Source organism: Oncorhynchus kisutch, linkage group LG16 (assembly GCF_002021735.2).
Source record: "Oncorhynchus kisutch isolate 150728-3 linkage group LG16, Okis_V2, whole genome shotgun sequence".
NCBI classification, from domain to species: domain Eukaryota; kingdom Metazoa; phylum Chordata; class Actinopteri; order Salmoniformes; family Salmonidae; genus Oncorhynchus; species Oncorhynchus kisutch.
This window is the reverse complement of record NC_034189.2, coordinates 16,902,449-16,916,190: the sequence shown is the minus strand read 5'-3', so window position 1 is coordinate 16,916,190 and position 13,742 is coordinate 16,902,449. Positions and strand designations below refer to the sequence as shown.

At 44.2% G+C, this 13,742-nt stretch overlaps 1 protein-coding gene across 1 annotated transcript in view; it reads left to right on the top strand.

Moving 5' to 3' along the window:
• Positions 1–9,959, top strand: part of LOC109876720 (alpha-actinin-3) — a 70,001-nt gene extending 60,042 nt beyond the window's left edge. Inside the window, exons 13-22 of the mRNA XM_031791883.1 lie at positions 515–623; positions 1,984–2,124; positions 2,629–2,811; positions 3,488–3,622; positions 4,266–4,445; positions 5,097–5,243; positions 5,551–5,616; positions 7,150–7,308; positions 7,446–7,522; positions 8,121–9,959. Coding sequence (XP_031647743.1) covers positions 515–623; positions 1,984–2,124; positions 2,629–2,811; positions 3,488–3,622; positions 4,266–4,445; positions 5,097–5,243; positions 5,551–5,616; positions 7,150–7,308; positions 7,446–7,522; positions 8,121–8,202 — 1,279 coding nt within the window. The 3' untranslated portion in view covers positions 8,203–9,959. The remainder of the gene's footprint in view (positions 1–514; positions 624–1,983; positions 2,125–2,628; positions 2,812–3,487; positions 3,623–4,265; positions 4,446–5,096; positions 5,244–5,550; positions 5,617–7,149; positions 7,309–7,445; positions 7,523–8,120) is intronic.
• Positions 9,960–13,742: the final 3,783 nt, after the last annotated feature.

Below are 13,742 nucleotides of genomic sequence, written 5' to 3'. Positions count from 1 at the left end.
TGATCAGAATGTTCCTCTCCCAGTGAGCTGGACTACCATGATGTGATAGTGATCAGTGTGTTCCTCTCCCAGTGAGCTGGACTACCATGATGTGATAGTGATCAGAGTGTTCCTCTCCCAGTGAGCTGGACTACCATGATGTGATAGTGATCAGAGTGTTCCTCTCCCAGTGAGCTGGACTACCATGATGTGATAGTGATCAGAATGTTCCTCTCCCAGTGAGCTGGACTACCATGATGTGATAGTGATCAGAGTGTTCCTCACCCATTGAGCTGGACTACCATGATGTGATAGTGATCACAATGTTCCTCTCCCAGTGAGCTGGACTACCATGATGTGATAGTGATCAGTGTGTTCCTCTCCCAGTGAGATGAACTACCATGATGTGATAGTGATCAGTGTGTTCCTCTCCCAGTGAGCTGGACTACCATGATGTGATAGTGATCAGTGTGTTCCTCTCCCAGTGAGCTGGACTACCATGATGTGATCAGTGATCAGTGTGTTCCTCTCCCAGTGAGCTGGACTACCATGATGCGTCCTCAGTGAACACTCGCTGCCAGGGCATCTGTGACCAGTGGGACAACTTGGGTACCCTCACCCAGAAGAGAAGAGACTCTCTGGAGGTACACACACACACACACACACACACACACACACACACACACACACACACACACTCATTCACTTACACACCCCCCCCCCCCCCCACACACACACACACACACACACACACACACACACACACACACACACACACACACACACATTCACTCACACACCCCACACACACACACACAGTGGGACAACCTGGGTACCCTCACCCAGAAGAGAAGAGACTCTATGGAGGTACACACACACACACACACACACATTCACTCACACACCCCACACACACACACAGTGGGACAACCTGGGTACCCTCACCCAGAAGAGGCTACAGGATGTTCTCTGCACTACACACTATAGTCATATTGATTATGCCACTTAGCAGACACTCTTATCAAAAGCAACTTACCAAACAGAAGGTACATACACTTTTAGTTGGAGAATGTGATCCCAGCAGGAATTGAACCCTCAACCAATTGAGCCACCATGAGCCAAGAGTTTTTCTGACCATGTGGCCCTTCTGATAACAACTAGTGGTAACAACTAGTGGTAACAACTAGTGATAACAACTAGTGATAACAACTAGTGGTAACAACTAGTGATAACAACTAGTGATAACAACTAGTGGTAACAACTAGTGGTAACAACTAGTGATAACAACTAGTGGTAACAACTAGTGATAACAACTAGTGGTAACAACTAGTGAGAGCAACTAGTGGTAAAAACTAGTGAGAGCAACTAGTGATAACAACTAGTGATAACAACTAGTGGTAACAACTAGTGATAACAACTAGTGGTAACAACTAGTGGTAACAACTAGTGGTAACAACTAGTGGGGGTCATGTCAAGCTATTACATGTATTACTGGGACTACTTAGTCAAGTTACGAGTAGTAGCAGCAGTTGTAGTAGTAGTGATGGCTTCATACTGTGTACTGATGTTAAATCTTGTCCTGGTCTTTCCCAGCGCGTGGAGAAACCTGGACTTAAAGTAGTAGTAGTAGTAACATTATGTGTGTTTCCCAGCGCGTGGAGAAACCTGGACTTAAAGTAATAGTAGTAGTAGTAATATTATGTGTGTTTCCCAGCGCGTGGAGAAACCTGGAGTTATAGTAGGAGTAGTAGTAATATTATGTGTGTTTCCCAGCGCGTGGAGAAACCTGGACTTAAAGTAGTAGTAGTAGTAGTAATATTATGTGTGTTTCCCAGCGCGTGGAGAAACCTGGACTTAAAGTAGTAGTAGTAGTAACATTATGTGTGTTTCCCAGCGCGTGGAGAAACCTGGAGTTATAGTAGGAGTAGTAGTAATATTATGTGTGTTTCCCAGCATGTGGAGAAACCTGGAGTTATAGTAGGAGTAATATTATGTGTTTCTCAGCGTGTGGAGAAACTGTGGGAGACCATCGACCAGCTGTACCTGGAGTTCGCCAAGAGGGCGGCGCCCTTTAACAACTGGATGGATGGAGCCATGGAGGATCTGCAGGACATGTTCATCGTCCACAGCACCGAGGAGATCCATGTATGTGTGTGTGTGTGTGTGTGTGTGTGTGTCTGTGTCTGTGTCTGCGTGTGTGTGTGTCTGTGTGTGTGTCTGCGTGTGTGTGTGTCTGTGTGTGTGTCTGCGTGTGTGTGTGTGTGTGTCTGTGTCTGTGTGTGTGTCTGCGTGTGTGTGTGTGTGTGTGTGTGTGTGTGTGTGTCTGCATGTGTGTGTCTGTGTCTGTGTGTGTGTCTGCGTGTGTGTGTGTCTGTGTCTGTGTGTGTGTCTGCGTGTGTCTGTGTCTGTGTGTGTGTCTGCGTGTGTGTGTGTGTGTGTCTGTGTGTGTGTCTGTGTGTGTGTCTGCGTGTGTGTGTGTGTGTCTGTGTGTGTGTCTGCGTGTGCGTGTGTGTGTGCCTACAATACGTACTGTAACATTAACGGTGTGATGGACTCTCCTCTCTCTCTCTATCACTACTTCCCACTGTATCCCTCCATTCTCACTCCTTTTCTCCTCCTCTCTTCCTCTCATCCCCCTCTCCTCTCCAGTCTCTGATCACAGCCCATGACCAGTTCAAGGCCACCCTGCCAGAGGCTGATAAGGAGCGCATGGCCACCATGGGCATCCAGAGTGAGATCGTAAAGATCGCTCAGACCTACGGCATCAAGCTGTCAGGAGTCAACCCCTACACCAACCTCTCACCCCAGGATATCACCAACAAGTGGGAGACCGTGAGTACAACACTACTGTAGTATAGTAGTACTATTGTAGTAGTATAGTAGTAGTAGTGCTATTGTAGTAGTATAATAGTAGCAGTAGTAGTAGTGCTGGTGGTGGTGGTATTAATAATAGTAGTAGTAGTAGTAGTCATAGTAGTGTTACTGTTGTAGTAGTAGTAATAGCAGTAGGGGTATTAGTAGTAGTAGTAGCAGAAGTAGTAGTAGTAGTGGTATTATATAGTAGTAGTAGTAGTAGTAGTAGTAGTAGTAGTAGTAGTAGTAGTAGTAGTAGTAGTAGTAGTGGTGGTGGTGGTGGTGGTGGTGGTAGTAATAGTGGTAGTATAGTAGTAGAAGTAGTAGTAGTAGTAGTGTTATTGTTGTAGTAGTAGCAATAGTAGTAGTAGTAGTAGTGGTATTGTTGTAGTAGTAACAATAGTAGTAGTGGTAGTAGTAGTAGTAGTAGTAGTAGTATTAATCTGTCAGGAGTGAACCCCTACACTAAGGCTGTGACTAAAACACACTGAGAAGCCAAAAGAGAATTATGTATTTTTCCCTAGCTAGGTCTGTGCACTCCAGATTGAAGATATAAGTTGCTTCATGGCAAAGGGTTAGTCTCTAGAGTAACAGAGTAACACGATTTCATTTCTACCAGTGTTTTGATGACCAATGTCCCTGTCTCCCTCCATAGGTGAAGCACCTTGTTCCTCTCAGGGACCAGATGCTGCAGGAGGAGGTAGCCAGACAGCAGGCCAACGAGAGGCTGAGGCGCCAGTTCGCTGCCCAGGCCAACATTATCGGACCCTGGATCCAGACTAAGATGGAGGTACAAGTACAGCTAGAACCCGAACCCCAAACACGCAGGGGTTCACCTCCAAAATGTGCCATTAATGGACACTGAGCTAATTTCACTAAAGAAGTGAATAAAGTTGTGTTGTATTATTGCATACTGTAAACCTCAACCACAAAACCTTCAACACTCATCATGTTACTCTCTCCTTTCTTTCCCCCTCTACCTCATCCCCTTTCTCTTCTCTTCCTTCCCTCATCCCCCTCCCCTCCCCTCTCTCCTCTCCTCCTTCCCCTCTCCCCTCTCCTCCTTCCCCTCTCCCCTCTCCTCCTTCCCCTCTCTCCTCTCCTCCTTCCCCTCTCCTCCTTCCCCTCTCCCCTCTCCTCCTTCCCCTCTCTCCTCTCCTCCTTCCTCTCTCCCCTCTCCTCCTTCCCCTCTCCCCTCTCCTCCTTCCCCTCTCTCCTCTGCTCCTTCCCCTCTCTCCTCTCCTCCTTCCCCTCTCCCCTCTCCTCCTTCCCCTCTCCCCTCTCCTCCTTCCCCTCTCTCCTCTCCTCCTTCCCCTCTCCCCTCTCCTCCTTCCCCTCTCTCCTCTCCTCCTTCCCCTCTCCCCTCTCCTCCTTCCCCTCTCTCCTCTCCTCCTTCCCCTCTCTCCTCTCCTCCTTCCCCTCTCCCTCTACAGGAGATTGGTCATGTGTCTGTGGACATTGCTGGGTCTCTAGAGGAACAGATGAACAGCCTGAAGCAGTATGAACAAAACATTATCAACTACAAGTGTAACATTGACAAGCTGGAGGGAGACCACCAGCTCAGCCAGGAGTCCCTCATCTTCGATAACAAGCACACCAACTACACCATGGAGGTACCAGAACACATAACTACACAACACACAACTAGACAACTACACAACACAACCAACTATACAACACACAACTACACAACACACAACTAGACAACTACACAACACAACCAACTACACAACACACAACTACACATCACACAACTAGACAACTACACAACACAACCAACTACACAACACACAACTACACAACACAACCAAATACATCATGGAAGTCGTATCAAGTATTGTATACTTCCTGAATTATTCCTGGAGAGCTCCCGGCCTTTAGGTTTCCGCTCCAAACCCAGTTATAACTTGATTCAGTGTATCAAGTAGCTAATTATTCAAATCAGATGCACTAGATTAAGGTTGAAGTGAAAACCTACTGGACAGCAGCTTTCCAGGAACAGGGTTGGAGAGCCCTGATGTAAAGGAACCTAACCCAAGTAACATAAATATTTGACACAATATAAACTACTCTGGAGAAGGTCCCTATGCATATGAATATAGACACCTGTGCTACTTTAGTCTAGATGTTACAACCATCCCAGACACTCACATACTAACCCCCAACTTGGTAGACCTATGATGCTTACCAACTATCCAACCCCTTCATCTCCCTTCATCTTCTTCTCTCCCTCTCTTCCTCCCTCACCCCCCTCACCTCGGCAGCATATCCGTGTGGGCTGGGAGCAGCTCCTGACCACCATCGCCCGCACCATCAACGAGGTGGAGAACCAGATCTTGACCCGCGACGCCAAGGGCATCAGCCAGGAGCAGCTCAACGAGTTCCGTGCCTCCTTCAACCACTTCGACAGGGTAATGAAACTAAAACAGTTTTATGTTCTTGGACTTGCTTTTCTCGACCTCACATGTGTCTTTTCTCTCGTCCTGGCTCTGATTTTGCAGACCGCGGCCATTTTAAGAGGTTTTTACTTGCAATGTCTGTGAAATGTGGTTGTTTGAAGTGTGAATGTTGGAATATTCAGTGGCTTCTTGCCATCATTGTGGCTCCTCCTCACAGAGTGTTACTGTGTCACTAGCGTGTAGCGTTCACATAATGGATCATTACGTTGGTCATCGTGTCCAATCATAAACACTGATGGTTGGGTTCTGTCTCTCTCAGAAGAGAAACGGCATGATGGACCCAGACGACTTCCGTGCCTGTCTCATCTCCATGGGTTACGATCTGGTGAGTAGCCTAGCTACCAACAGGAAGTAGCCTCACATACAACGGTCCCTTTCACAGGAGGCTGGTGAGGGGAGGACAGCTCATAATAATGGCTGGAACGGAGTCAATGGAATGGTATGTTTGATATGTTTTATACCATTCCATTTATTCTGCTCCAGCCATTATTATGAGCCTGTCCTCCCCAATTTAGATGCCACCAGCCACCTGTGCTCCCTTTTTATGAAATGACTTCGTCTATCTGGTTATATACAGCTATAGTATAAAATGACATTAGTTTCCATTCAAGACATGTTCCAAAACATGTTCTCCTCAACCATGATATGAAGATGTAATGTATTCTAACTTGTTGACCAGTAGGGTGAGATAGTAGACCAGTAGGGTGAGATAGTAGACCAGTAGGGTGAGATAGTAGACCAGTAGGGTGAGATAGTAGACCTGTAGGGTGAGATAGTAGACCAGTAGGGTGAGATAGTAGACCAGTAGGGTGAGATAGTAGACCAGTAGGGTGAGATAGTAGACCAGTAGGGTGAGATAGTAGACCAGTAGGGTGAGATAGTAGACCAGTAGGGTGAGATAGTAGACCAGTAGGGTGAGATAGTAGACCAGTAGGGTGAGATAGTAGACCAGTAGGGTGAGATAGTAGACCAGTAGGGTGAGATAGTTGACCAGTAGGGTGAGATAGTAGACCAGTAGGGTGAGATAGTTGACCAGTAGGGTGAGATAGTAGACCAGTAGGGTGAGATAGTTGACCAGTAGGGTGAGATAGTAGACCAGTAGGGTGAGATAGTTGACCAGTAGGGTGAGATAGTAGACCAGTAGGGTGAGATAGTAGACCAGTAGGGTGAGATAGTAGACCAGTAGGGTGAGATAGTAGACCAGTAGGGTGAGATAGTAGACCAGTAGGGTGAGATAGTAGACCAGTAGGGTGAGATAGTAGACCAGTAGGGTGAGATAGTTGACCAGTAGGGTGAGATAGTAGACCAGTAGGGTGAGATAGTTGACCAGTAGGGTGAGATAGTAGACCAGTAGGGTGAGGTGGTGTTTGCTGTATATTGATTGACCTTTGTATATTTGTAATGCTTTAATTAATAACTATTTAAAGGTGCAATATGCAGAAATCGCTCCGCCATTCTAATTCCTAACACCTAATTTCAGTTTATGTGACAAAACAAGCAGGTGTAGAGAATCATTGTACCATATAAACTGCTGTGAAATATGTTCTCAATAACGTACACTATTGTATTTGCAGCTGTTTGAAACTGGTGTACCAAACCGAAAGTAAAAGTTGCAAAAACTAAACTTAAGAACGTGAAGCATAGAAAAGGTGCACATAGAACAGACCTGCCACTTCTTAGACTTGCATTCAATGAGAATGAGATCTATAACTCACATTTCTATGTGAATTTGGTCAGGTCGCTCAAGAAGTCACATAATGCAGCTTTAATGATAATAACGTTTTCTACTCTACTCTAAGGTGTTGTCCAATTGGGTGAGGTGTTCTAATTTACTCTAATGTGTTGTCCTGTCCAATAGGGTGAGGTGGAGTTTGCCCGCATCATGACGCTGGTGGATTCCAACAACACTGGAGTGGTCACCTTCCAGGCCTTTATCGACTTCATGACCCGCGAGACAGCCGAGACAGACACAGCCGATCAGGTCATGGCCTCTTTCAAGATCCTGGCCTCAGACAAGGTGACCTAGAACATTGTAATGTGGCCAGGTCTCCCTTGAGAAAGAGGTCTTTGCACTTCTGTGGGACAACCTGGTAAAATGAAATAAATACATACAAATGGAATAAATGAAATAAATATATGCCTCTTCTCTTCCAGTCCTACATCACGGTTGATGAGCTACGCAGGGAGCTGCCCCCAGAGCAGGCAGAGTACTGCATCAGCCGCATGACCAGGTACACAGAATTACATACAACACTAGAATGGACATTGGCATCCTAGCAACATAACGTAAAACATAATCAGCTATGACGTAGGCCACTCTAGTAATATAATGTATCTCTATGACCAGGTACATTAGACCTCTCTAGTAATATAATGTATCTCTATGACCAGGTACATTAGACCTCTCTAGTAATATAATGTATCTCTATGACCAGGTACATTAGACCTCTCTAGTAATATAATGTATCTCTATGACCAGGTACATTAGACCTCTCTAGTAATATAATGTATCTCTATGACCAGGTACATTAGACCTCTCTAGTAATATAATGTATCTCTATGACCAGGTACATTAGACCTCTCTAGTAATATAATGTATCTCTATGACCAGGTACATTAGACCTCTCTAGTAATATAATGTATCTCTATGACCAGGTACATTAGACCTCTCTAGTAATATAATGTATCTCTTTAACCAGGTACATTAGACCTCTAGAAATATAATGTATCTCTATGACCAGGTACATTAGATCTCTCTAGGAATATAATGTATCTCTATAACCAGGTACATTAGACCTCTCTAGTAATGTAATGTATATCTATTACCAGGTACATTGGAGCTGACGGCCCAGCCGGAGCCCTCGACTACATCTCCTTCTCCAGCGCTCTCTACGGAGAGAGCGACTTGTAAACCCCCTCTCCTCCTCCTCTTCCTTTTCTCCTCCCTTTATCTTCCCCCTCTCCTGTATGGAGAGAGCGACTTGTTTCCCTCCTCTCCCTTTTCCTCTCCTCCTCTTTCCCCTTACTTGTCCTCCCTCTATCCTCCTCCTCTCAGTCATCTGAAGTTTCCCTCATTTTAAACCTTCCTCCATGTTGTCCACACTTCCCAGAGAGGAAGAGACGGTGGGAGGCTTTACTCAAATCAAAACTCAGAGACTCACCATGTCCTGTTTAGGTCTGTCTGGATATCTTACTGTTTAACTGTCATCCCTCTCTCATTCATACTGTCATCTGTACTGCACCAAGTGCCTGATGAGCCAGAACAACCTGCAGTCACACGATAATCTGCTTCACATGAATCTTTAATATGATCAGCAGGACAGAGAGATCACAAAGAAAGAACAGAAATAAAGAAAAATACTAAAATGGTTGAACAGTAGCAGAGTATTGGAGCACAGCCCCTGGCCCTACACTCTTAGGAAAAAGGGTTCCAAAAGGGTTCTACCTGGAACTAAAAAGGGTTCTTCAAAGGGCTCTCCTATAGGGACAGCTGAATAACCCTTTTAGGTTCCAGATATCACCTTTTTTTCTAAGAATTTACACCTGTCCTCCTCTCAGAATATTAAAATATGTTTTGGTAAAATGGCTTACAAAAATGTGGAAGAAGATTGGTTGGTTATGTATTGTTGCAGATGCATATTGTGTTTATACTGTAGTGGAAATGCTGTCCAATCTGATTGGTTGAATCCCCCCTTACACCCCAACTTCTTTATAGCACCCCTTATCCCAGAAGACATGCCCCTCCCTTTCCATAGAAACTTGTAACGTTGTGCCAACGTTTTCATAACGTTGTCATTAAGTAGGAATCCCAACTATCCAAGATATACATGTTGAGTTATATTATGTGTAAGAAAGCCATGCAGTCTCAAGCTCACCTTCAACTCAGACAGACAAAGACAGACCGTAGTACCTGTTGTCAACCATTAATGTTATGTTAACATTAGTTGTCAAATTTAGCCTGTGATTTTAGGGATTATTTTGGACGCACCCTAAATTAATGCAGTAGATCTGATGAACCCCCCCACCCCCCCAATAGGCCCAACAAGAGAGAGCAACCTGAGTAATGCATTGTGGATAAGAGTTAGTCAACCACTGGTCACCCGTCACCCTGCAGACAGGAAAGCTCATTTTGTTTGAAGGACAGGACGTCACCTCTCTCCTCTGTCACCCTCTATCATCACTCCCTTCGGATTGCGGTTGTCTGTTTGCTGTGTGTTTTGAGAGGAGAGAAAGACGGAGAGGTGTTGAATAGAGAGAGAGAGCGAGAATGAGAGAGAGCGAGAACGAGACAGAGCGCAAGAGAGAGAGAGGGCGGGAGACAGGACATCAGGTAAAGAGATATGGTGAACCATAGTTAGGCCCCAGACTTCGTCCAAAATGGCACCCTATTCCCTATGTAGTGCACTACTTTTGACCTGATCCAAAGTAACCAAATTTACTACGGAGGGAAGAGGGTGTCATTTGGGACAGAGACAGCATCTGTAACTCCCATGTGTATGAATTCTTTATTTTCCTCATCTGTCTTCTCTATTATGCCCCTCCTCTCCTCCTCACTTTATTCTGTTCTACCACCCAGTCCAAGAGCTTGCTTCCACACCATCCATTTCAAAGTTAAAGACACACACCTTGGAATAAATTTGAAAAAGGGAAACTATATTACTATGTGAAGTTTTGTGTTGTGTTTTTATTTCCCATTGTTCACCATAAAAGGAGTGGCCATACTGTTGACGTTAGACCAGTTGCAACTGTTCACAAGTACAACCAATTTCCAGGATAGTTTCTGGACATTAAATAATTAGTAAATAATTCATTAAAAATAAATACAAGAACTGTAATAATTATATGAATGTAAACACTGTAATGTGACTGTAAGATTAGTAAGATTTATAGTGCTTTCAGAAAGTATTCAAATTGATATAATTGTCATATTTTTGTTAATGACCTACACATAATTCTCTGTATTGTCAAAGTGGGAGAAAAAAATGTAACATTTGTAAAACAAGTCAATAATATATCTTGATTAGGTAAGTGTTCAACCTCCTGAGTCAATACATGTTAGAAAGTCTCTAAGAGTGATTACAGCTGTGATTCTTTCAGGGTAAGTCTCTAAGAGTGATTACAGCTGTGATTCTTTCAGGGTAAGTCTCTAAGAGTGATTACAGCTGTGATTCTTTCAGGGTAAGTCTCTCAGAGTGATTACAGCCGTGATTCTTTCAGGGTAAGTCTCTAAGCGTGATTACAGCCGTGATTCTTTCAGGGTAAGTCTCTAAGCGTGATTACAGCCGTGATTCTTTCAGGGTAAGTCTCTAAGCGTGATTACAGCCGTGATTCTTTCAGGGTAAGTCTCTAAGCGTGATTACAGCCGTGATTCTTTCAGGGTAAGTCTCTAAGCGTGGTTACAGCCGTGATTCTTTCAGGGTAAGTCTCTAAGCGTGATTACAGCCGTGATTCTTTCAGGGTAAGTCTCTAAGCGTGATTACAGCCGTGATTCTTTCAGGGTAAGTCTCTAAGCGTGATTACAGCCGTGATTCTTTCAGGGTAAGTCTCTAAGCGTGATTACAGCCGTGATTCTTTCAGGGTAAGTCTCTAAGCGTGGTTACAGTCGTGATTCTTTCAGGGTAAGTCTCTAAGCGTGATTACAGTCGTGATTCTTTCAGGGTAAGTCTCTAAGCGTGGTTACAGTCGTGATTCTTTCAGGGTAAGTCTCTAAGCGTGATTACAGTCGTGATTCTTTCAGGGTAAGTCTCTAAGCGTGATTACAGCCGTGATTCTTTCAGGGTAAGTCTCTAAGCGTGATTACAGTCGTGATTCTTTCAGGGTAAGTCTCTCAGAGTGATTACAGCCGTGATTCTTTCAGGGTAAGTCTCTAAGCGTGATTACAGTCGTGATTCTTTCAGGGTAAGTCTCTAAGCGTGATTACAGCCGTGATTCTTTCAGGGTAAGTCTCTAAGCGTGATTACAGCCGTGATTCTTTCAGGGTAAGTCTCTAAGCGTGATTACAGCCGTGATTCTTTCAGGGTAAGTCTCTAAGCGTGATTACAGTCGTGATTCTTTCAGGGTAAGTCTCTAAGCGTGATTACAGCCGTGATTCTTTCAGGGTAAGTCTCTAAGCGTGATTACAGCCGTGATTCTTTCAGGGTAAGTCTCTAAGCGTGATTACAGTCGTGATTCTTTCAGGGTAAGTCTCTAAGCGTGATTACAGTCGTGATTCTTTCAGGGTAAGTCTCTAAGCGTGATTACAGTCGTGATTCTTTCAGGGTAAGTCTCTAAGCGTGATTACAGCCGTGATTCTTTCAGCTGCCTTTTTGCATTATTATTATTTTTACATTTTTCAAGCTCTGTCAAGTTGGTTGTTGATCATTGATAGACAGCCATTATTATGTCTTGCCATAGATTATGAAGCTGATTTAAGTCAAAACTGTAACTAGGCCACTAGGAAACATTCAATGTCGTCTTGGAAAGCAACTCCAGTATATATTTGGCAACATGTTTTAGGTTACTGTCCTGCTAAAAGGGGAATTTGTCTCCAAGTGTCTGTTGGAAAGCAGACAGAACCAGGTTTTCCTCTTTCTTGCCTGTGCTTAGCTCTACTCTGTTTATTTTTATCCTGAAAAACTTCCCAGTGCTGAATGATTACAAGCATACCCACAACATAATGCAGCTAACACAATGCTTGCAAATATGGACAGTGGTACTCAGTACTGGATTTGCCCCCAACATAACACTTTGTATTCAGGACAAAAGTGAATTGCTTTGGCACATTCTTTTTGCATTATTACTTTAGTGCCTTGTTGCAAAAAAGATTGGCACACCTGTATTTGGGGAGTTTCTCCCATTCTTCTCTGCAGATCATCTCAAGCTCTGTCAGTTTGGGTGGGGACCGTTGCTGCACAGCTATTTTCAGGTCTCTCCAGAGATGTTCGATCGGGTTCAAGTCCGGGCTCTGGCTACGCCACTCAAGGACATTCAGAGACTTGTCCCGAAGCCACTCCTGCGTTGTCTTGGTTGTGTTCTTTTTGTCATTGTTCTGTTGGAAGGTGAACCTTGGCTCCAGTCTGAGGTCCAGAGCGCTCTGGAGCAGGTTTTCATCAAGGATCTCTCTCTGTACTTTGCTCCATTCATCTTTCCCTCAATCTTGACTAGTCTCCCAGTCCCTGCCGCTGAAAAACATCCCCATAGCATGATGCTGCCACCGCCATGCTTCACCGTAGGGATGGTGCCAGGTTTCCTCCAGACGTGACACTTGACATTCAGGGTTCAATCTTGGTTTCATCAGACCAGAGAACCTTGTTTCTCATGGTCTGAGAGTCCTTTAGCAGCCTTTTGCCAAATCCAAGCAGGCTGTCATGTGCTTTTTACTGAGGAGAGGTTTCCATCTGGCATGATTGGTGGAGTACTGCAGAGATGGTTGTCCTTCTGGAAGGTTGTCCCATCTCCGCAGAGGAACTCTGGAGCTCTGTCAGAGTGACCATCAGGTTATTGGTCACCTCCCTGACCAAGCCCCTTCTCCCCTAATTGTTCAGTTTGTCCGGGCGGCCAGCTAAAGGAAAAGTCTTGATGGTGCCAAACTTCTTCCATTAAAATATGATGGAGTCCACTGTACTCTTGAGGACCTTCGATGCTGCAGAAATGGTTTAGTACCCTTCCCCTGTGCCTTGACACAATCCTGCCTCGGAACTTTACGGACAATTCCTTTGTAGTTGTAGAAACTTCTCAAGGATGATCAATGAAAACAGGATGGATCTGAGCTCAATTTCGAGTCTCATAGCAAAGGGTCTGAATACTTAAGTAAATAAGGTATTTGTTTTTTATTTTCAATAAATATGAAAACATTTCTAAAAAAACAGTTTTCGCTTTGTGTGTAGATTGATGTGAATTATTATTTTTTGAACAAGAAGGAGAGTGATGCATCAGATGACCTGGCCTCCACAATCCTCCGACCTCAACCAAATTGAAATGGTTCGGGATGAGTCGGACCACAGAGAGAAGGAAAAGCCGCCACCAAGTGCTCAGCATATGTGGGAACTCCTTCAAGACGGTTGGGAAAGCATTCCAGGTGAAGCTGGTTGAGAGAATTCCAAGAGTGTGCAAAGCTGTCATCAAGGCAAAGTGTTAAATATTAAATATATATTTTTTGGTTACTACATGATTCCATATGTTATTTCATAGTTTTGATGTCTTCACTATTATTCTACAATGTAGAAAATAGTACAAATAAAGAAAAACCCTTGAATGAGAAGGTGTTCTGAAACCTTTGACCGGTAGTGTATTTCCAGCTTTAGCTGAGATAATGAGCAAAGCATCATTTTTTACAGCACCTTACACAACATGTATATACACTCATTTCCCTAATCAGCCCATTCACTGTGTCCAATTTGAAATATAGTTGAGTAGTGGAAACCAGAGTCTATCAAACCTGGGCTGTCTCTTGTGGAGGTCATAAGTAGGCTT